This window comes from Mastigoproctus giganteus, chromosome 5, assembly GCF_048544385.1.
Source record: "Mastigoproctus giganteus isolate SK-2022 chromosome 5, ASM4854438v1, whole genome shotgun sequence".
Classification (NCBI taxonomy): Eukaryota; Metazoa; Arthropoda; class Arachnida; order Uropygi; family Thelyphonidae; genus Mastigoproctus; species Mastigoproctus giganteus.
The window spans coordinates 117,677,532-117,700,477 of NC_143579.1; the positions used below are offsets into that span (position 1 = coordinate 117,677,532).

Consider the following 22,946-nt stretch of genomic DNA (forward strand, 5'->3'; position numbering starts at 1 on the left):
AGGCTAACTCAAACATCTTGTAATAACTCGGAAACCGTATTAAAAAGTTACATCCCTTTATAAAAAAAAAAAAAAACAGATTGCTTCAATGCAACCTGCAGTTGCACACTTCACTAGGATTCCATCAGCTAAAATTATGCATTTTGTTAATGTTTTAGCAGATGCTAACTGTATATCCTTTCATTGTAAAGTTTTTATATAGATATGGTTTATCCAGTGGTTCAAATATTAGTAGATTGATTACACAGTTCTGTATCCAAAATAGAAAAGCTTCATTTATCACTATTTAGGAAAATTATGTAGTGTTATGGTTATCGTATCGAAGATATTCTAAATAGTCACTACCAAAAAAGTTGTTCATCATGTTTTAAATTAGTTTAATAATATCTGCCCAAGCCTTAAATATACAATGGAAATAGAAACACAGGGATCCTTAAACTTTCTTAATCTGACTATTATGAGAAAATGAAAGGCTCTACGCTTATATAATACTTTGCTTATGTCTAAAGTGACCAGATCTTTAATTTTCCAATCCTTAATTTTCCCCACCAAAAACAATATATAAGTACAGTCATCATCATCATCATCAGCCATTTTCAATCCACTGAAGGATGAAGGCCTCTCCAGCAACTTTCTAGATCCTTCTGTTTTGTGCAATGGTCATCCATTTACTACCCACAAACTCATGAATTTCATCTGTCCCATCTCCATTGTTGTCTTCCAGGTTTTCTCTTAGATCCTCTTGGGTACCATTCTGTTATTTTCTTAGTCCATCTGTCATGTCTTCCAGCTATGTGTCCTGCCCAAGACCATTTTAGTTCTTTAGTTTTAATAAGAATGTCCATTATTTCAGTTTTCTGCGTAATCCATGTGTTTCTCTTCTTATCTAACAGTCTGATTCCCTAATATAATTCGTTCCATTCTTCGCTGTGTAGTTCTCAGCTTCTTCTCCATTCTTTTGGTGAGTGCCCAAGTTTCCCTTCCATAAGTCATGGTGGGGAGTATTCAGACAAATTGGGATATTGCTCCTCAGTATGTGACTATATTTTCTGAATGCTATTTGAAGGATAATACCTTAAGTTGCTAGATCCCACCTAAACATAGAAGATATATGTTGTGCTGTTGAATTATGTCTTTCCAGTACAACCTTGGTTTTCCAAGGAGTGATGTATAAACAGGTTCACGGCACAGCCATGGGTTCTCCAATCAGCGCCATTGTTGCAAATCTGGCTATGGAGGAACTAGAGAATAGGGTTTTTGCGAGATTGGAGTTCCCTGTGTGTAAGTAGAAACGATATGTTGATGACACGTTTACTATTGTAAAGAAGGGGAGAGAGGAAGATGTGGTCTCGTTTCTCAATGGTTTTTCCCCCTTTATAAAATTCACCTCGGAGCTAGAAATAAATGGTACCCTCCCATTTCTGGACATTATGGTATATAGGGAAGGCCCCAGACTTAGAACTAAGGTTTATAGGAAACCAATGTGTAGGGGCCAGTACACACATTATAGGACGGCACAGACTGCCCAACATAAAAATAGTGTGGCCAGAGCACTTTTCGGTAGGGTGAGGACACATTGCAGCACCTCTGAGGAGGGGGAGAAGGAAATTAGGCAAATAATGACGAATCTTATGAGGTGCGGTTACCCCCAGAGGGTCATTGATAAATACAATAGAGAGGAAGAGCCCAATCGGGTAGTTCCGCCTGTACCGCTTACCACAGTGTATGTTCCCTACTATCCGGGCCTGTCGATCGCATTGCGAGGATGCTTTGCGACTTTCAGACACGCTGTGTGCAGCTCCCGGGCCTGAGGTTGCACACAGTAGTGTCACAGGTCAAAGACCCCATTACTAGGGATTCTAGTAGTGGGGTCGTATATGAGATCCCATGCCCGGATTGTGGGGAATGTTACGTGGGGGAGACAGGACGGCGTCTCAAGGACCGTCTGGGGGAACATGCAAGAGCGATATGTACCTCAGAGCTCAATAAATCCGCCATTGCCGAGCACTATTGGGAAAAACAACACCAGATCTCCCCCGACAACACTGTCATCCTTGACCGGGCGCATAGATTCTGGGACCGCAAGTGGCTGGAAAGTCTGTGGATTGGATCCTCTGGCAACAATAGCATGAACAGAGACAGGGGAGTTAGGCTTCACCCCCTTTTTGAGGCGGTGGTTTTTGCCAGAGATAAACGTTTTAGTTTTCCACGTCCCCAGACCACTTCCGGTTCTGGTACAAGTGAAAGGAATACCGAGTATGCGCCTGGTCATCCACATGTGTTGTGAACCTGGTACGTGTCGCTTAAATATTCATTATTGCTGAGGAAGGAGGTAGACACCTCCGAAAGCTTTAATAGTGTTTTTATCGATTTTAAATTTATATTTTAATGCATTTTAACTTATTTTATTTTATTTTTGTTGTAAATTAGTTTTTTGTAAATATTATTTTACGGTCTTTTATATCATTTTATTTTATTTTATTACTAAATCAGTTATAAATGGTTGGTGTTTATGTTTAAATTTGTGGTTTAAATTGATATGTTTACAAAAGTGATAAATCTACCATTTTGCAGTGTAAAACAGACTTTTTCGAGTGTTAATGGAAGAAAGTGACTTTATTGTGGACAAGTTCTTTCTAACCCGTACAAAAATATGGCTATGAATAACAAGGGAAATGTGAAAATATCAAATAAGGTGATGACATTAGCGAATAAAATTGAGCTATTAGACAAAATTTCCAATGGTGAAAGTGTCTCCTCAGTGGCAAAACATTATAAAATCAACGAGTCAATCAAAAAATCGGAAGAAAAAATTCTTGTTGCCCAGGAAGGGCTGAGATCGTTGTCAATGTCAAATATGACAATAGAGGGGCCTTTCTCTCTGGGCAGTTCGGTTGTGAGCCCGAGCGTGGGGATCCTGGAGTTGTTCATAATGAGGTTTGCATCATCCTTGGTTGCAGTTTCGATGATGACCCCTGTGTTCCGCATCTGTCAAATGGATTTGATTTTGGCAGATCTAAAGTCTTGAGTCAGGGAGTCGACCACTATTTTCTTTACTGGTTTTGTGGGAGTCATTTGTAGTGGGTTTAAGAACTACAAGATGTGGCTTTGGAAGTAATGTCTTCCTAGGAGTAGGCGTGGAAGTGGTGGTTATAGTTGTAGCTGTGGTTGTGATTTTGTTCCTCAGTGCCAATGAATAGATAGGGGCATGCTGTGGCATTTCCTTTGCCCCTCCTTGTAGGTATGCCTCCAGTGTAGCATTCACTTTCACATATTCCACGTGCATTTTGTATAAAATAATCTCGAGTTTTGTCCACAAGGAGACTATGTTGGCGCGGAGCCATGCGGTCACTCGATTGCTCTGTTCCTTTAGGAGATCCTCAAGTGCGTGAGTGCGAGCATCTGATCAGGCACAAGGCCTTCTGGCAAGGCTGGGTCTAAGGTGCAGCATTCTTCAACAATTTCCAGTTGTTGACTATGTCGTTCTTGTTGTTGCTGCCTTTCAGGGTCAGATTGGGACCTTTAGCATTAGTAGAGGCATTTGATGCAAGAAATCAAGCTTATGCAGCATCAGCCAAAAAAGAAACCACTTCCACTTCACCCCTCTGTTCGTTCGAAATACCTGTCCAGCTGAGCCTTAAACTTATTTAGGCTATCAACTTCCATGACAAGGGATGGAAGTCTGTTCCACCCGCTGGCTAAAGGCAAATTTCCACACGTCTATCTTACATCTGTCTTTCCTCAATTTGAATTTATCCCCTCTCAGGTTATTATTCTGAGCAAGAGGAAGAATCCCATCAGCTTTGAACATGCTCAAACCATCCAAGGCTTTACACACCTCTATGAGATCACCTCGCTGGTGCCTAGTCTCCAGACACTGTAATTTGCAAAACTTGAGCGTTTCTTCGTAAGAGCACCCCTTTGTTCCATTCACTAATCTTGTTGCCCTTCTCTGTACTCGTTGTTGTTGTTATTTGGTTTTTTAGGAGCATTAGCAACTAAGGCCATATTGCTCCGGTGCGGTGGTCATTCCCTGACCTTTCCGCATGTTCCGTATTTGGTGGTGACGGGCTCGAACCCCGGTCTAATCAAGAAGGGTGTGCTACGCACTGCTGCTCCTTCCCACCTGGCTACGGAGGCGCCTCTGTACTCGTTCCAGCAGCTATACATCCTTCTTGAAATGAGGCCTCCAGACCTGTATACAGTACTCTAGGTGTGGCCTGACCATTGCCTTATACAAGGGAATAATCACTTCCTTATCCCTGCTAGAAAAATTCCTGTATATCATTGATAATACACCATGAGCTACTCTTGCAGCCAGTCTGCACTGCTCAGAGAACTTCATATCTGCCTGCACAACCACCCCCAGTTCCCTTTCATTCTCTACCATTGTCAGTGTAGTACCACAGAGTTGATACGTTGCTCTGGGGTTGCTGTTTCCCATATGTAGTACTTTACATTTGTCAATGTTAAACTTCATTTGCCACCTCTCAGCCCATCTGCTCAACCTTTCCAGATCCTGTTGCAGCAGCATAGTGTCAGTAGTGTCCTTGACAACCCTTCCAATCTTCGTATCGTCTGCGAACTTGGACATTAAGCTTGATATACCATCATGAATAACATTTATAAATACAGAAAACAATAATGGACCCAACACTGAGCCCTGAGGGACTCCACTAATAACATGTGTCCATTGATTACTACTCTCTGTCTTCTCCCCTTCAACCACCCCTTTATCCATAGCAGCAATTTGCCTCCAATGGCACACTGCTCCAATTTGTGCAGGAGTCTTCCGTGTGCAACAGTATCAAAAGCCTTTTTAAGATCCAAATATATAATATCAAAATTATTCCCTGCATCCAGTTCTTTTGTGACTGCATCATAGTATCCAATCAAATTGGTCAGGCAAGACTTCCCCTTAACAAAACCATGCTGTGTCCGAGCTATAACTGAAGTCTTGTCTAGATGATCCTGCAGTGCTTCTTTGACCAGTGCCTCCATTAATATTCCTGGAACAGAAGTTAAACTCGCAGATCTATAATTACTTGTGTCAGCCTTTGATCCTCCTTTGTGAATTGGGGTCACATTTGCGCATCTCCAGTCTGTGGGTACCTCCCCTGAGTCCAAGGAAGCTCTCATAATTATTGGTAAGGGTTTGCTTACTTCCTTTACTGCCTCCTTTAATATAACTGGATAGATCCCATCCACCTCAGGTGCCTTTCTTGTGTTTATCTTCAACAATTTCTCCTCCACTTTACTCTCAGTTATTACAAGATTCTCTAGCTTACTGCCAGAGTTGAATACACGTGTCTCTGGCATTCCCCTTGCTGAATAACTCATGTGTGAATGTCGATGCAAAATATTCATTTAGTTTGTTAGCTACCTGAGCAGGATCATCAACAGTTGACCCATCGATATCAAGTGGACCAATCTGATTCATCCCCTTCCTTCTAGAGTTTACATAAGTAAAGAACTCTTTGCTGTTTTTCTTTGCATCCCTTGCCAGAGATTTCTCGTAATCTGCCTTCGCCTGCCTAACTTCCTTTGTAACTTGGTTACAGATCAACTTGTATCTATCATAGGCTTCTGTGTTACGTGTTAATTTGTATGTATCCCATGCATTATTCTTCTCTGCCATATGTCTCATTAGTTCATCTGACATTCATTTAGGCCTAAACCTTGAACATTACCATCTTAGTTGATATGTAAAGCCTAGTAGCTTCCAAGATAAGTTCTTTGAATGCTTCCCATTTTGAATTTGCTATTGGTAACATTATCAGTTGGTCCCACTGTATAGAATTTAAATACTGTCTCAGTCACTGTAGTCGCCTTTACGAAAGCAATAACCCTTTCCTTTACCCCTGATGGTACTTACCTCTTTGAGTGAATCCCACTTCAGCACACTGTGATCACTGCTACCTAGTGGTTCATTTATCTGCAGATTCTTAATGCATGAAGAATCACTACTGATAATCAAATCAAGAGTATTACTCCCTCTAGTTGCCTCCCGAACATGCTGATGTTCTGGAGGCTGACCTAGTTTCCCTTTCTGGTTTAGGGCCAGTTAGCCTCTTGTTTCGCTTTTTGGAGAGAGGAGCTTGCTTCTGTTCATCAGCGCCGTCTCTTGGGTCGTAAATTGGTATAGTTTTGGGCACTTCCCCACCATTCTCTTCCGTTTGGGCGAGATCTTCTGATGGCATAGTGGTCAGGTCGGAAAAACTGAGTTTCTGAATTAACGGGATTATGTCGGTGGATCCTTGTAGGAGATACGAAATGAAGATTTTTGAGGGGTCACACAAGTCCGTGCATTTATTAGGAGCTGCACAGCTCTCTGATGAAGATTTTGGCTTTATGACCCAGATAAGTATGTGACTCCACCTTTTCGATTACTGCTCCTTCAATCTTTATGTCACTTTCTGTGGATTACTTGTTCCTCATTACTTTTGTTTTAGTCATATTCATCTTTACTACAAAATCCTTACTAATTCTGCATAACTGATTAACATTTTCCTCTAATTCTTTGGGAAAGCTGGATATCATCCTTCTTCTCTTTCTTGGTGATTCTCTCTCTCTCTCTCTCTCTCTCTCTCTCTCTCTCTCTCTCTCTCTCTCTCTCTCTCTCTCTCTCGGGATAATTCAGAATTTTTTTGGCTGGTGCAGCATAAGCCTCAGACTTCTTTGCACCTTATGGCTAAAATAATAATAATCGTGGCTTATGACCACAATGTCATCTGCAAATCGTAAACGGTTTAGGTACTCTCCATTCGCATTGACTTCTTTCTGTGACCAGTCTAATCTTCTGAAAGCTTTCTCAAGGGCAGCAGTAAACAACTTCGAGATAGTGTTTCCTTGTCGAACTCCTTTCTCAATTTTAAATTTGCTACTGTCTTTGTCTAATCTAATAAACGAGGTAGCGTTCTCATATATTTTCTTCGAAATCATATGTGGGGTATCTATGCCTTGTCTTTCCAGTGCCCGAAACATTGCCTTATGCTGTATGAAGTCAAATGCCTTTTCATAATCCACAAATGCCAGGCATAATGGTGTTTTGTATTCTTTTGCTTTCTACATTAGCTGTGATATTACGTGAAGGTGATCCATAGTTGAGAATCCTGCCCAAAAGCCAACTTGCTCTTTCGGTTGATTCTCTTCAAGTATTCTTTCTAATCTGTTAGTAATGACCCTTGTGAACAACTTGTAGATGTGTGATAACAAGCTATTTGGTCTATAATTTCCAATTTCTGATTTATCTCCTTTCTTATGCAGCAAAACTAAGATTGCATTATTTCACTCTTTAGGTGTCACACCTTTTCTAATGTATTTTGTGAAGAGTCTTGCCAGTTTTTGTGTTATGTCTCTTCCTCCCAATTTTAACAACTCGACAGTAATTTCATCTTTCCCCTGGGGCTTTCTGATTCTTCATTTTCTTCAATGCATGTTCTACCTCATCAGGAAGAATATCGGGTATGTCGTATGTGTTACTAATTTGCAATCCATCTTCCCCACTGCTGGCATCATTCCCTCGCTCCTTGTATAATTCTCTATAGTAGTCTTCTGCTATTTGAATTATGCCGTCTCTGCTAATTATAAGTACACCATTGTATGTTCTTCAGTTTCAGTATCATTTGTCTATCTGTATTACTGCTCATGGCTGCTGATTTAAGTCCTTTGTTTTCTCTTAATGCTTGTTCTACTTTTCTTGTGTTAAATCTTATGTCTTCTCTGAGTCTCATTCTAATGGCTTTGCATAACTTAGTATACTCAATTATCTCCTTGTCAGTGTTTATCTTGCTCTTCATTTGTCGCCTTTGGTTCATCATAACAAGTGTTTCTTGACTAATTTTTTCTTCTTGGGATTTATTTTTCCCTATAGGTTTCTTGGGCTTTATCACTTTCAGAAAGTTGTAATATTCCTTGTCGATATCTTAGTCTGGAGCAATCTGCAGAAGCTCAAACTTGTTCTTAAGTTCCAGTATATACTTCTTTTTCTCCTCTTCTGTTATCTCAAAGACCTTCGTATTATTTACTGGAGTCGGTTTTTTTCCTCTCTTTTCCTACATCTATATTAAGTGTACATCTTACCATTCTGTGATCACTTCCAATATTTACCTTATTCAGGATGGTAACATCATTTGCGATATATCTTCTGTTAGGAGGATGAAGTCGCTATTCATTAGTTGTTGATCCATTTGGACTCTTCCATGTCCACTTTCTGTTCACCCTTTTCTTGAAAAAAAAAAGTGTTCATTACTGACAATCCTTGAGATTCTGCAAATTCCACAAGTCTTTCACCTCTTTCATTTCTTTCACCAATTCCAAAATTTTCTATAGTTCCCCTTTCTGTGCTTTTTTGTCTTTTTCCAACCTTAGTCTTGAAGTCCCCTATAATGATAGTGTACTGGGTTTTCTGCTCATCTAGAAGAATTCAATTTCGGTGTACATTTCTTCAACCTCTTCATCATGATGATGTTACAGAAATCATTATAACTCGGTGTTGGTGCATAAATCATTATAACCTTTAGCCTGTACGTCTTAGAAATCCTGAGTATGTCTTGACACCCTTGGTGATGTGCTTTTGAATTCCAAAATGTTGTTTTTTATATCCTTATGGATCAGAAAGCCAACTCCACCTTTGCTCCTCTCACTGTTTCCATTGGTGTACAGCAGATTTCCACTTGATAAACTTCATTATCAAGTGGAAATCATTTCTTTCTTCATTTCAATCAAGTGATTCATTTCTTCTTCTTGTTTCAGCCAAACTGATGATATTCCAATTCACATTTTCTAGTTCATTTTCCAGCTCTAATATCCTGTCTTCACCAATGAGTGATCTGATGTTGTAACAGGCCAAGTTCAGTTTCTGTGCATGGCAGCCTGGTCATACCCAAAGATTCTTAGTACCCTCTGCTTCCACTCTGATCCTCTTGCTGCCGTTAAGAGGGGGAGTGAAAGCTACTGTGGGCTGAAGGCCATTTGTTTCGGCGTGCTGTCATGTGCCGGAGGGTTTGGTCTTTTCCTCTTAACGCTGACCAGGCATCTTGAAGAGAACCGAACTACATGTTCGTTGCCACCTAAGTGACGTAACAGGGCTTACCAGCGAGAAGGTGTGCATGAGTGAATTTTAGAGAAGCAGGCCAACTGGACTTCTCCTAAAGCTTCTATAATAGAAAGATATTGGATCCATCAGTGTTTTAGACTGAGTGTGTGATAACACTCAGAATACCTGTTCCCTTCTAAGCCCCTCATACAGTACAGTATATATTTATAAATTTTTTTATTTATGAAAAAATATTCACATACAAAATGTAAATCAAATACATCTACTTCTTTGAACTAAACTTATAAAATATCACAAAAAACCCATTATAGCCTATATTTATTTATTAATTTTTTTTTTTTCCCGTATATTTTTGTTTTATTTCACACAAATACCTATATTATGCAGGGTGTCTCAAAAATATTGGTACAAACATTTAGGGGAGGTAGGTAACATCTAAAGGAATGTGAATCGCATACGAACCCATAACCGGAAACGTCACGGGGAAAGTAGTAGCAGAGGCACAAGAAGCAGAAATGACAAGACAGTAATTAGTGGCAAACATTTATTTGACATAATATTAACAAGGGAGTACGAAACGGATGCATTTCATGATGTTACACAGATGCTTGAAGGTTCCACCATGAGACGATGCATGCGTGACACCAACGCAGCATGGATTGGCGGACACAGTCGAACACACCTGGAGTTACTTTGACAGTAGCAGCAGCACAGACAAGTCTCGCCACGAGATCCATTTCCATCTCCACAGGCAATTCATACACGATTGATTTGAAGGCCCCACAGAAAGAAATCAAGGCTCGAAAAATCAGGTGAGCGTTGGGGCCAGGCAATGGGTCCACCACAGCCAATCCATCGACGGCCAAAACATCTGTTGAAATGGTCACGAACACACTTTCCATAATGGGCAGGGCCCCGTCATATTGAAACCAAATGTTGCATCTGACATTTGCTGGAACATCGTTAAGTAACCCTGGTAGAACTTGTTCAAGAAATATCCGATATTTAGCGGAGTTCATGCTGGATGGTAACAGGTATGGGCCAACTAAGCAGTCACCGACCATACCTGCCCACACATTTATTGCGAAGCGATGTTGTGCTGCGTGGGGGCGCGCACACACCATGTGGGCCCTCTGCTAATCCATACACTAGGTGCATGTCTGCCAGCTCAGTTCGTATATTGATCGATACATGCTCTTCGTGCGGCGACTACTGCTTGAATGAGTAAACCAGAAATTTTTCCTCTCACGAACTGATGAAAAGCATCGTGTACCGACTTATGATGATGTTTCCGGTTATGGGTTCCTATGCGATTCACATTCCTTTAGATGGTACCTACCTCCCCTAAACTTTTGTACCAATATTTTTGAGACACCCTGTATAGGTATTTCTGTGAAATAACAATAAAAATACATACTTCTTTTATAATTAAATATAGTTTTCTGTCGAATGAATTTTTCTTAATAATCCTTCATTATTTACTATTTCTTCGTAAAAGTCTTCACAAGAATTGTCAAAATTGCACTTAACTAAGCCGTGTAGTATTGCTTTCAATGTTTCTACAAATGTTGTGTTTTTTTTCTGATGGCCACAACTTATTTACTACCAAGAAAACTCTTTCCATTGCACCATTGGTTTCGGGCAAACATAATGCAAATTCAATTACTCTTTTCAAATGCCCGCATGGTATGCCCTCTCTGTCGTAAATATTATTATCATTGGCCATATGGTGCAAGGAAGCCTGAGGCTTATGCTGCACCAGCCAAAAAAAAAAATTTCTGAATTACCTTTTGACGAATCCTCTCAGAAGTAGAGGGGATTCATCAAGAAAGAGAAGGATAATGTGATATCCAGCTCAGGACCCTGGGTGTGTCAAGCCCATACTCGCCAGTTGTGAGCCCCTGGGGTTAATGTTTAAATAATTTGCCCCACCTCATATCTGTTGGCATTCTTTCATCATTCCATTCTTTTATTTCATGTCACAAGGATGCAGAATAAAATGAAAAATCAAAATCGTGATTCCTGATATAAATATTTAAATAAATATATATATTTTTTAAATATTTATATCAGGAATCACGATTTTGATTTTTCATTTTATTCTGCATCCTTGTGACATGAAATAAAAGAATTGAGGCTTATGCTGCACCAGCCAAAAAAAAAAAAAAAAATTCTGAATTACCTTTTGATGAATCCTCTCAGAAGTAGAGGGGATTCATCAAGAAAGAGAAGGATGATGTGATATCCAGCTCAGGACCCTGGGTGTGTCAAGCCCATACTCGCCAGTTGTGAGCCCCTGGAATTAATGTTTAAATAATTTGCCCCACCTCATATCTGTTGGCATTCTTTTATTTCATGTCACAAGGAGGATGCACAATAAAATGAAAAATCAAAATCGTGATTCCTGATATAAATATTTAAAAAAAAAAAAAAATGCAAAATTGGGGTTCATTGCTTATGTATGGAGGCCATGTGTCCAAACTGGGACAGTTTGCAGTGCAGGGCAAATGATTTAAATGCAGGACATCTGGTCACTTTACTTATGTTCCTCTGTCTGCAATGCTCTTTGAACTTGAATATTTCAAAGACTAAACAAGCTTTTTACCTGGTTCCTTTTGTGATTGGTTTTATTTAGCAATACAATTGAGAAAAATATAAATAATTCCAAAAAAATATCCTAACCGATTTCAAATCCTGAGAATTCATTTAGTTCTGAGTGAAACTAACTTGCCATTTACTTTGAAGAGAAGACAGTTTCTTATCATTTTTCATCGTGGTTAACAAATTTCAGGTTTATTTCAAATCCCAACTTTATTGAAAGTTTAGACTTTCAAAATAAAGTTTCCCTTTTTGCTCATGGACAACTTTACAAAGCAGTTTCTAGGTCCAGATAATTTTTGTATAATAATTGTATCTATTTTAAAGAACATAGTAGTCATACATGTAAAAAATTATCAAGTTGCAGTTTTACCTGAGTCCATTCCCTCCACACCTTAATTGGAGTGGAAGGAGTTAAGGAAAAGGTTTTTATAATTACTTCGATATTAATCTTTTACTTCTATGAAACATTTTTGACGAAATATTTGCCATGGGTATCCTAGTACTATAATATTTCATAGAAACACAAATACAGCTATATATTATCTACATTTTTAAAGCTTCCTTCCTATCACATTTTAAGAAATTTATACTATACAAACAATATGTAAATGCATTAAAGTTAATACATTACCAAAGGATAGGAATGAAGAACTAGCTAACGTAGTACAAAAATTAATTCAGTGTCATCTCCTCCCAGTAACAAATCATATTAAAAACAATTTTCTCAGTTGAAACAAAACTAGGTTCCCAAAAGTAAAAATAATCCAATTTGCTTCCATATATATTGTTATGGCCATTTTTAAGTCTATCTTTGACTTTGGAATAAATAAGTTCTTATTATTTATTTATTTATTTTATTTTGTTATTATTGTTATTTATTTATTCTGTTTGATCCTCTGTATCAACTATAATTACAATCATATACTTGTTTTTAGTAGTATTTTTCTTTTATAAGTGTGTTTGGTCTTAACTTTCCTTATTTGCTAAATTATAAATTCAAAATCTGATTACTATTTATCTGTATGGTTACATCAGAAACAGATCTAAGTGTTGCCATCCTTTCTCACAATTTCAGTTGTTGCCTCTTGATGACACCAAGGTTTGTGTATTATGCTTTTTTTGTGGGTACAGTACCATAGATTCACTTGTTCCTTACTGCTTTTATACAACCTTCTTTTACTTCTTTGGTTCATATACAGTAAACCCTCGATTTAACGGACCCTGATATAATGGATTTAACAGACTGGACAAATAATACAGTAATGTACATATTAATCTCGACCATATTATTTATTTTGGGTTATACAAAACTTCAGTGTTATTATTAATTAAAAATTAATAATAATTACCTATTTCCATTATTGTTTTGATAATTACCTACTTTTATTTTTTTTTAATCAAATTCAGGAAATTGTTTTTTTATTCTTTCTGAAAACATCTTCAAATAGCTGTTTTCCCAGATTACAGATAACAGATAAGAGCAGGTGGTGACTTGCGAGCTGAACGTGACTCAGACACTCAGGTCTACCGACTCGCTTTGTTTCGCTCTCAGTCTGCCTCATGCTATCATGCAGTCGGGTTGTATACATAGTGTTTCTGTGATTTCTGAATTGTAACTTTATTTATTAAATAATTTTGCAATCCTTACAATTTTTAAAATGTCATCAAGTGATAGAGAAGTTAAAAGAAAGCATGTGGAACTTAAATGTGGCACAGAAATTAGAGCTAATTGAGAAATTAGAACAAGGCATCTCAGTAGCACGTGTTTGTGAAATTTACTGCGTAAAAAAACTGTTTCTGATATCCGTAAATCAAAGGCCAAATTGTAACATAATTTTGTATTGTACAGTACTGTTTATTTTATTAATTTTTTTTTTTTTTTTTTTTTTTTACATTAAGAACAATAAAAATGCCTCCCCCCCCCCACTGGGCCTTTTATAAACATTTGATTTAACATTTGATTTAACGGACTTTCGGCATTAATAGACACCCCTTCTCCCCTATTAGTCCATTAAATCGAGGGTTTACTGTATTTATATATTCATGGGGATGTTTTGCTTTGCAATAGTCCTATACTCATCCAACAGTCATCACTTCCTTCACAATATATAGCTTATTCTTCTATTCCTTATTACTATGAATTGTTTATACATGGGGTGTGGCAATAAAGTTCCTGGACTGATGCTGTTTCAGTTATGTTCGTTGAGTTCGAAAATAGAAGCAGTATGTCGTAGTTCAAACTTCCCCCAGCAGATGGTGGTACAGAGATTGTCCAGTAGGCTACAGGTTGCAAGTAACATTCTGTTTCACGATTTTGCAATGTACAAAATATCAAATTTTGCTTTAAACTTAGAAAATCTGCAACAGAAACGTATGAAATGTTAAAAACTGTTCATGGTGACAAAATGTCATGTTGTACCAGTGTGCTTGAGAGATATAAGTAGTTCAAAGACAGGCATTGAGGATGTTTGCGATGACCCAAGAATTGGGTAACCATCATCCTCTCGAAATGAATACAGAGTTGCAAACATTCAGGATACTGGTAAGAGAAAGTTTAACTCCCAAAATAATGGCTGATCAGTTGGATATGAATTGGGAGACGACAATTCATTAAATTCCGCATGAAGATTTAGTGAAAAGGAAATTATGTGCAAAATTTATGTTGCATGCCCTCATGGATAAGCAGAAAAAAGTGTCATCATGTGCAGACTTCATCCAGACTTGTAAAGACAATCCTAATTTCCTCTACTGCATTATCACTGAATATGAGTGTTGAGTGATTCAGTGCAACCAGTTGACAAAGCATCAGAGCTGCATTGGACACTCAAAATCAAAGTTCATTTAGTATTAGCATTAGTAGAGGCATATGATGCAAGAAAGCAAGCTTATGTAGCATCAGCCAAAAAAAAAAAAAAAAAACTTTTCCATTTCACCCCCCCCCTCCCGGTCATTCCAAATTCCTGTCCAGCTCAGCCTTAAATTTATTTATGCTATCAACTTCCACAACAAAAGATGGAAGCCTGTTCCACCAATCAACTACCCTCTGACTAAAGGAAAATTTCCACACATCTATTCTACAACTATCTTTCCTCAATTTGAAACTGTGCCCTCTCAGTTTCTTAGTCTGAGCAAGAGGAAGAATCCCATCAGCATTCAGCTTGCTCAACCCATTCAAGGCCCTACACACCTCAATCAGATACCTCGTAGGTGCCAACTCTCCAGTCACTGCAATTTGCAGAACTTAAGCCTTTCTTGGTTTGGTTTGTGTTTTTTTAGGAGCATTAGCAACTAAGGCCATATTGCTCCGGGGATATGTGGTGGTCCTTCTCTGACCTTTCCGCATCCTCCGTATTTGGTGGTCACGAGCTCGAACCCCTGGTCTAATCAAGAAGCGTGTGCTAAGCACTGCTGCTCCTGTCCGCCTGGCTACGGAGGCGTCACCTTTCTTGGTAAGAGCACCCCTTTGTTCCCCTCACCAATCTTGTTGCCCTTCTTTGTACTCATTCTAGCAACTCTACATCCTTCCTAAAATGAAGCCTTCAGACTTGTACCCTAGTGGTTGGCAACCAGTGGTCTGCGGACCACTGGTGGGACGCGAGAGAATTTTGATGGTCTGCAGAGTAATTTGAATATATTTGCGATTTTTGCCTCATTATGTTGCATGTTTATAAAAGGCCCAGTGCAATATCCGGTATTAGCGATGCTTTTATTGTAAAAAAATATATAGAAAGCTATTTCTTGTCGATGGCCTAGCCTGGGCACGGCGCAGGTCGCAAGACTTGCGGCGAGCAGGATGGCAAGTTACAGCTCAATTGGCGAAAAAGAGAAAAAAAAACTACTTTGACATCTGTCCTTGTCTACGCTCGGGGCAAGATTTGCGCCGCAATAAACAAACGCTGCTCAGCACTATCAGTAGTGCTTCTGCCATCAACAGTCAATTTGCTCAGCAAATAACGACTCTAGTCAAGATTGTTTCATTTTGTTGGGCTTTTTCAAGAAGCGAATTTTTGTAAACACTATACTGGTGGTTATTCAATACGATATTCTTCTTAGGTAAGTGACCAGTGTTATTTTTATTTTAACTGTGCACAGATAACTATCTTATTTCTTGTTGGGTTTTGGATTTGAATAAAATAACTCCAATGAGTGAGAAAAAGCAAACAAGCATTTCGCGCTTCTTAGGTAATGCATCGCGTTGTCATGAGTTGGTTAATGAATCAGAGCCACCACAGCCATCATCAGGAAGGACATTAGAACTGGAGGCGGAGAGAAGAAAAAGTTTGTTTCAAGAAAATATGATGCGAACTACTTGGTTTGGATTTATTCAAGAACCTGGAAGTGAACTGGATCCACGGCCGCTTTGTATATATGTTCTGAGAGTTTATCAAATGATGCTATGAAACCTTCAAAACTTGGCAGGCACTTGCAGTCAAAACACCCAGATTTAGCTAAAAAGCCAGTTGAATACTTCCAAAGGATGCATGAAAATTTGCAAAAGCAAAAAAGTTTGCTAGCAACAATGATTGTTGAAGATAAATCCCTAGTAAAATCTTATTTGATAGCACTTCAAGTCGCAAGATGTTAAAAGCCGTATACGATTGGAGAAGAATTAAGCCTTGCTTGTTACAAGCCTGTGAAGAGGTTTTGGGGAAACAGACTGTCCAGAAACTGAAAGGAATTCCTATGTCCACTAACACTGTGAAGCGCAGAATTGAAGACATGGCCGAAGATATTGAAAATCAAGTGATTGCACTTGTGAAAAATTCTATTTTATTCAATTCAACTTGACGAATCAACAGACATAACTAAAAAGGCAGTTCTTCTTTGTTTTGTGAGGTTTGATTGCCAAGGAGAATTAAAGGAAAAACTCCTCTGTTCACTAATCTTGTCGGGTAGAACAACCGGCTCTCAAATTTTCAATGCACTTAATGGTTATTTCCAGAAACACAATATTGAATGGAAGAAATGTGTTAGGATATGTACAGATGGTGCTGCAAGCATGACTGCACTGTGTTCAGGAATTGTTGCAAAAGTAAAAGACGTTGGACGCCCAGACATCTTGTTTACTCATTGTGTTATACATTGTGAGCAACTTGTGGCGAAAAGATTATCTCCAGAACTGCACGAAGTACTCTCTGATGTAATTAAAATTGTAAACGAAATTTGCCACAAAGCGCTTAATTCTCGAATATTTGAGGCACTTTGTGAAGAAATGGGCTCTCGGTATACTCATGTTCTTCATGCTGAGGTGAGATGGCTGTCCGGCAAAGTACTAACCCGATTGTTTGACCTGCGCCAAGAAGTCAAGTTATTCTTCCAGCAGCAAAATAATTTGAGGTTCCATGATCTCTTGTCCGACAATGATTGGCTAGCCAAGCTTTTATACCTGGCAGATATTTTTTCTCTGTTAAACGTGCTGAACACGTCCTTGCAAGGACAGCTTACGGACGTGTTCACATTGCTGTGGCAAACATGGTTGGCTGAGGAAGATCTGCAAATGTTCCCAAATTTTGATGATTATATGAAACAGGAGGATGTCAACTGACAGGTAATAACTCTTGTTCGATTGCACTTACAGTCGCTCACTGACTCTTTTGGTCATTATTACCCAAAGGAAGAGGACCCCAGACACAGAACTACGTGGATGATAGATCCATTTTCAGCGAAAATCGAGGATAGTAATTTGAACATGAAAGAAAAAGAAAGCCTAATCGATCTATCGTCTGACTACAGTCTCAGAGGTAAATTCCATTCGTCCCTAACAAGATCTCATTTTTGGCTTTCCGTAAAAAGTGAGTACCGAGTGCTGAGTGAAAAGGCCGTCAAAATCAAAATTTTAATTCCATTCGCAACTACATATATGTGTGAAAAGACATTTTCATCAGTTACTGCAATTAAAAACAAGTACCACTGTCGGCTAGAAATACAAACGGCTCTCTGTGTTGCAGTAACGTCATTGGAGCCAAGAATCCAACAGCTTATTTCAAACAAGCAGCAACAAATGTCACACTGATTATTTTGCTATAATTAATCCATTATACACCTCTATGTCGAGGTGCACTCTATATTTGATAATTGTTAATATTAATTGTTTCTGTTAATTCTTTTTTAATAAAATGAAATTTAAAATGTTTTTTTGCATTTTTCATAATGAATATATCTGCATTTATTTATTATACTTTTTTTTATCATTATAAGGCCATTATATTATTAATTATATTAACATTAATGATATCCAATTTTTTGCAAATAACTTGGAGTGAAAAACAAGTGTAAGTACCATTTCATATTTAGAATGTTACTTTTATGGAAAAAATCATGATAGTGGTCCGTGAGGTCCGAAAGGTTGGCGACCGCTGTTGTACACAGTACTCTAGGTGTAGCTTGACCATTATCCCGTTATATAATGGGATAATCACCTCCCTGTCCCTGCTAGCAAAATTCCTGTATATCATCGACAACACTCCATGACTTCCCCTGGCAGCCCATCTACACTGCTTAGCGAACTTCATATTTGACTGCACAGTTACCCCCAGGTCTTTTCACTTTCCACTTCCCTGAGTGTAGGAAAGTGGAAGTGGAAACTTACCAACAGTTGGCAAAAGTTTCTCTTCGGTTTTCTTTTTGCTACCCATATGCAACATATGCAGTACTTGGCATTTGTCAATGTTAAACTTCAGTTGCCACTTCTCAGCCCATTTTCCCAACTTATCTAGATCCAGTTGGAGTAGCATACTGTTGTTAACAACCCTGCCAACCTTTGTATCATCTGCAAACTTGGACATTAAACCTGATATACCTTCATCAATATCATTGATAAATATACAAAACAACAATGGACCCAACACCAAAACCTGGGGAATTCCACTAATAACATTTGTCCACGAAGAGCAGTGTCCATTGAATACCACTCTCTGTCATCTCCCACTTTCCCTTTATCCATTGCAGAAACTTGCCCTTAATGCCAAATCGCTCCAATTTCTACAGCAGTCTTTCATGTGCAACAGTATTAAAAGCTTTCCTGAAATCCAAGTATATGATATCAAAATTATTTTTGACATTCAGTTCCTTTGTGACCACATCATAGTATCCAATCAAATTGGTCAGACAAGACCTCCCTTTAACAAACCCATGCTGTGTCTTAACTATTACTGCAGTCTTGTCTAGGTGATCCTGCAATGCTTCTTTAACCAGTGATTCCATTATTTTCTCCGGAACACAAGTTAAACTAACAGGTCTGTAGTTACTTGTGTCACCTTTTGATGAACCCCCTTTGTGAATTGGTGAGACATTTGCACACCTCCAGTCCATGCGGACCTCCCCTGAGTCCAGGGAAGCTCTCATAATATCGCTAAGGGTTTTCTTACTTCCGTTGCTGCCTCCTTTAATATAACTGGATAGATCCTGTCCACCCCAGGTGCCTTCCTTATGTTTAACTTCAACATTTCTCCTCCACATTGCTCTCAGTTAATACAAAATCACTTAGCTCCCTGTTAGCATTTGATAAACTTCTTGCACTCCTCATTGAATAACTCCTCGTGTGTGAACGTTGATGCAAAATACTCATTGAGTTTTTCAGCTACCTGAGCATGATGATCATCAATAGTCAAACCATCTATGTTAAGTGGTCCAATCTGATTCATCCCTTTCCTTCTAGAGTTTACATAAGTAAAGAACTCTTTGCTGTTTTTCTTTGCATCCTTTTCAAAGATTTCTCATAATCTGCCTTTGCCTGCCTAACCTCCTTTGTGACTTGGTTACAGACTAGTTTATACCTGCCATAGGCTTCTGTGTCACCTGATACTTTATATGCATCCCATACATTTTTCTTCTTTGCCACAAGCCTCATTAATTCTTCTGACATCCATTTAGGCCTAAACCTTGAACAGTATTTCTTAGTTGGAATGAAAAGCCTAGTAGCCTCCAAAATTAAGTCCCTGAAGGCTTCTCATTTAGAATTCAATGTTGGTAACATTATCAGTTGATCCCACTGTACAGAATTTAAAAACTGTCTGAGACCTCTGTAGTCACCTTTACGAAAGCAAAAGCCCTTCCCTTTAGCCTTGATGGTAGTTACTTCTTTAAGTAATTCCCATATCAGTACATTGTGATCACAGTCACCCAGTGGTTTTTTATCTTCGAATTCTTAATGCATGAATAATCACTGCTGATAATCATATCAAGAGTATTACTCCCTCTGGTTGCCTCTCGAACATGTTGCTGTAGAAAACAGTCGTCCAATAAATCTACAAAAGTCTTGCTAGTGTGTGAGTGACCAACTTCCTTTCTATGTATAAGTAATTGAAAGACTATTGAAGTGCATTTCATGGGTGAGGCTGAGTTTTGAGAGAAGGCAGCTAGTTCTTGTTGCACGACAGTTGTCCTCACCCATTACGTATTTGTTATGTGGACATTTCTAGTGAAATGTGGCGTTGTACAGGCAGCCATCACAGATCAACCTTGCCCTTCAAATCTCGCATCAGCAGATTCCTTCCTCTTTTCCAAGGTGAAAACTGTCTTCAAAGGAGAGCGATTTTGGATGTTTAGAACGTAAATGCCGAACTGAACATCATGTCTTTTTTTTGGATGCCTTTGCTGACTCTTTCAGAAACTTTTAGAACAGTGAATTAATGCATTCATTCATTCATTCATTTTTACTTTAAGTAAAAATTAAAACCATTTTTGAGCTCCTTCACTTTGTGTTCTTTTTATTGCACTTGTCCCGGAACTTTATTGCCACTCCTCATATTTATATGCGTACACACACACACACATAGCAATAAATCATATGCTGGGTGAAAGGGGGTATAGTTTTCCTCATTGTGCAACATAGTGTTACTGAATTTGGGGGAAAAAAAAAAAAAACCCTCTGTAATGATGGTGAATAGATTTGTACAATTATCTTGCAGAGAAGAAAGATTTTTCTTCAAAAACTTAATTATATACCTTGATTTTGTTTTCTTTAGATTATGGTTGGAGGCCAATATCCTAATGACCCAGTGAAAGAACAGCTCGCCAAAGATAATGCTGTGGTGGTAGGTCCAGTTAATAGTAGTCATACTGTGTTATATTTGTTTTAGAATTGAATGCATATACAGTCAAATTTTGTTATATCATCAAGGGACTCTTGATGATGTGCGTACGTACTTAAATCAAATTTATACATGTATATTATCTTTTTTTTTTTTTTTTATGAAAACACCAAACACGAAAGGTATCAAACCTATAGTACCGTGCATGGGTTGAAGAAGTATGGAGGGAGGGGGATGCCGGAAACTTTGCTCTAGAGACTAAACATGGGTTTCACCACTTCAAGCCTCCAATAAGCAAAGTGGTGGTATTTCACCGGTTGATGAAAGTCATCTACCACCATCTGCACAATACATTACACTGAATAATACTTCATGTAACAGAAATAATCTGTTTTTTGTTTCCCAACAAGAGGTGAATTTCCAAATCATATTTAATTTTTTTTTGCTATTAGTGAAACAATATTATGATTGGCTGCTGTGTTTTTATGTTGTTTGTTATTTGGTTTTTAGGAGCATTAGCACCTAAGGCCATATTGCTCTGGGAATATGCGGTGGTCATTCCCTGACCTTTCCACATCCTCCGTATTTGGTGGTGACGGGCTCGAACCCCGGTCTAATCAAGAAGCGTGTGCTACGCACTGCTGCTCCTTCCCACCTGGCTACGGAGGCGCCTCTGTGTTTTTATGAAAATTATTTAAAAATTTAGCCACTGAAGTGGTTTCCTGCTAGTCCAAACTTCATTTCTGCACCTTCCCCTTTTTTCATCTTCGTATCCAGGATCTACTAATCCAGATCTAGATAGGCATGACCCAGATCATGGTGACTTAAACACGCCCCATGCCAAGAGACAAAAAAAAAAAAGAAGGGGCAGATTATTCTGCTCCTCTCTTTTTAATATTGCATTCCTCCACAGACCAGTCACTGAGTAAGCTATCTCCATTTTTGATTTATAAATGTCTCGAAAATGTGGCTAGTTCGCCGATTAAGATCAAAAATGGTTCGCCGATTAAGATCTGAAGATTTATTAGTGGGGATGAATGAACACAGACATGTTTAGACTCTTAAAAATTTCTACCTTTGGTGGAATTTCCACAAAGGTTAACCCCACTGCCACCTTGAACTCCTCTAAAGGGGTAATATCAGAATTAGATCTCCTAAATGTTATCAGATGATGAACTTGTCCACGAATTAAACAACCAAAATGTGTAGTCCATGCAAAAAGAATTTTTATCAAAAGAAATGGAGAGCCTGTCCCTACTCAGATAGTCATACTGACCATTAAAACACCGATTCTCCCCACAGCTATACAAGCTGGATACCTCAGATGTCATGTACGACCATACATTCCCAATCCGGTACGGCGCATTAAGTGCCAAAAATTTGGTCATTTGCAAACAGTGTGCAGAGGTGTAGTCACTTGTGGTTCTAAAGAACACACACACATACCGACTGTAACAAAGAAACCCAAAACTGTCCTAACTGTCATGGTAGTCATTCTGCCTTCCCTAAGGACTGCGAGCAATGGAAACGAGAGAACCATTCAGAAATATAAAATAGAGCATAAGATGGTATATCAAGAGGCAAAGAAACATATTGCAATTCCTACTAAATCCTTTACGTACACGTCAGTTACTCAATGACTACGCTCGGTATCAACTCAAACTGACTGCTCAGTCTCTCCAAATATCTGTATATCTGGTTGGGTTAAATCACTACTATCTTCATTAAAGGAACAATCTCCCTGCAGATATGCACTGATAATTGGTACTGAAACTGTGTTATGTGAAACCATGCTCATTGAGGTATAATTATAATAGGTTTTAATTGAAAGCATACCAGAGAAACAGTCTATAAAAAAATTTTAATAAATCTATAAAATTTTGCACTTGATAACTAATTAAAAGGATTTGAAATAAAAAATATTGCAAACATTTTATTAATGAAAAGGTAATTTTATTCATGAAAAGGTTTTTTCTCATCTCATGAGAGATGAGAAAAAAGCTTTATTCTTTATTTAGGTATTTCAATAATGAAGTCGTCTCTTTTTCTCGGTATACAAGTCTTTGTAGCATCGAATCCCATCTTGTAAAATTGTACTTATTTTGATGCTATGTTCATTTGTATCTCCATTCATAATCACCTCGCAGGCCATGTCAACCCCCTGAAAACTTTCTCCAATTCTTCTGTTAAATTATTTAGGTCCCACTTCAGAGTTGTTTTCCTCTTCTTCATATGCAGTTTGCTCATTAATTTTA

General features: G+C 38.4%; 1 protein-coding gene across 4 annotated transcripts in view; it reads left to right on the forward strand.

Moving 5' to 3' along the window:
• LOC150085658 (LIM domain-binding protein 2-like) overlaps positions 1-22,946 on the forward strand; it is a 323,298-nt gene that overhangs the window by 207,981 nt on the left and 92,371 nt on the right. For all 4 annotated transcript variants that reach the window (XM_090373421.1, XM_090373423.1, XM_090373422.1 and 1 more), the window contains one exon: positions 20,626-20,694. In XM_090373421.1, coding sequence (XP_090229547.1) covers positions 20,626-20,694 — 69 coding nt within the window. The remainder of the gene's footprint in view (positions 1-20,625; positions 20,695-22,946) is intronic.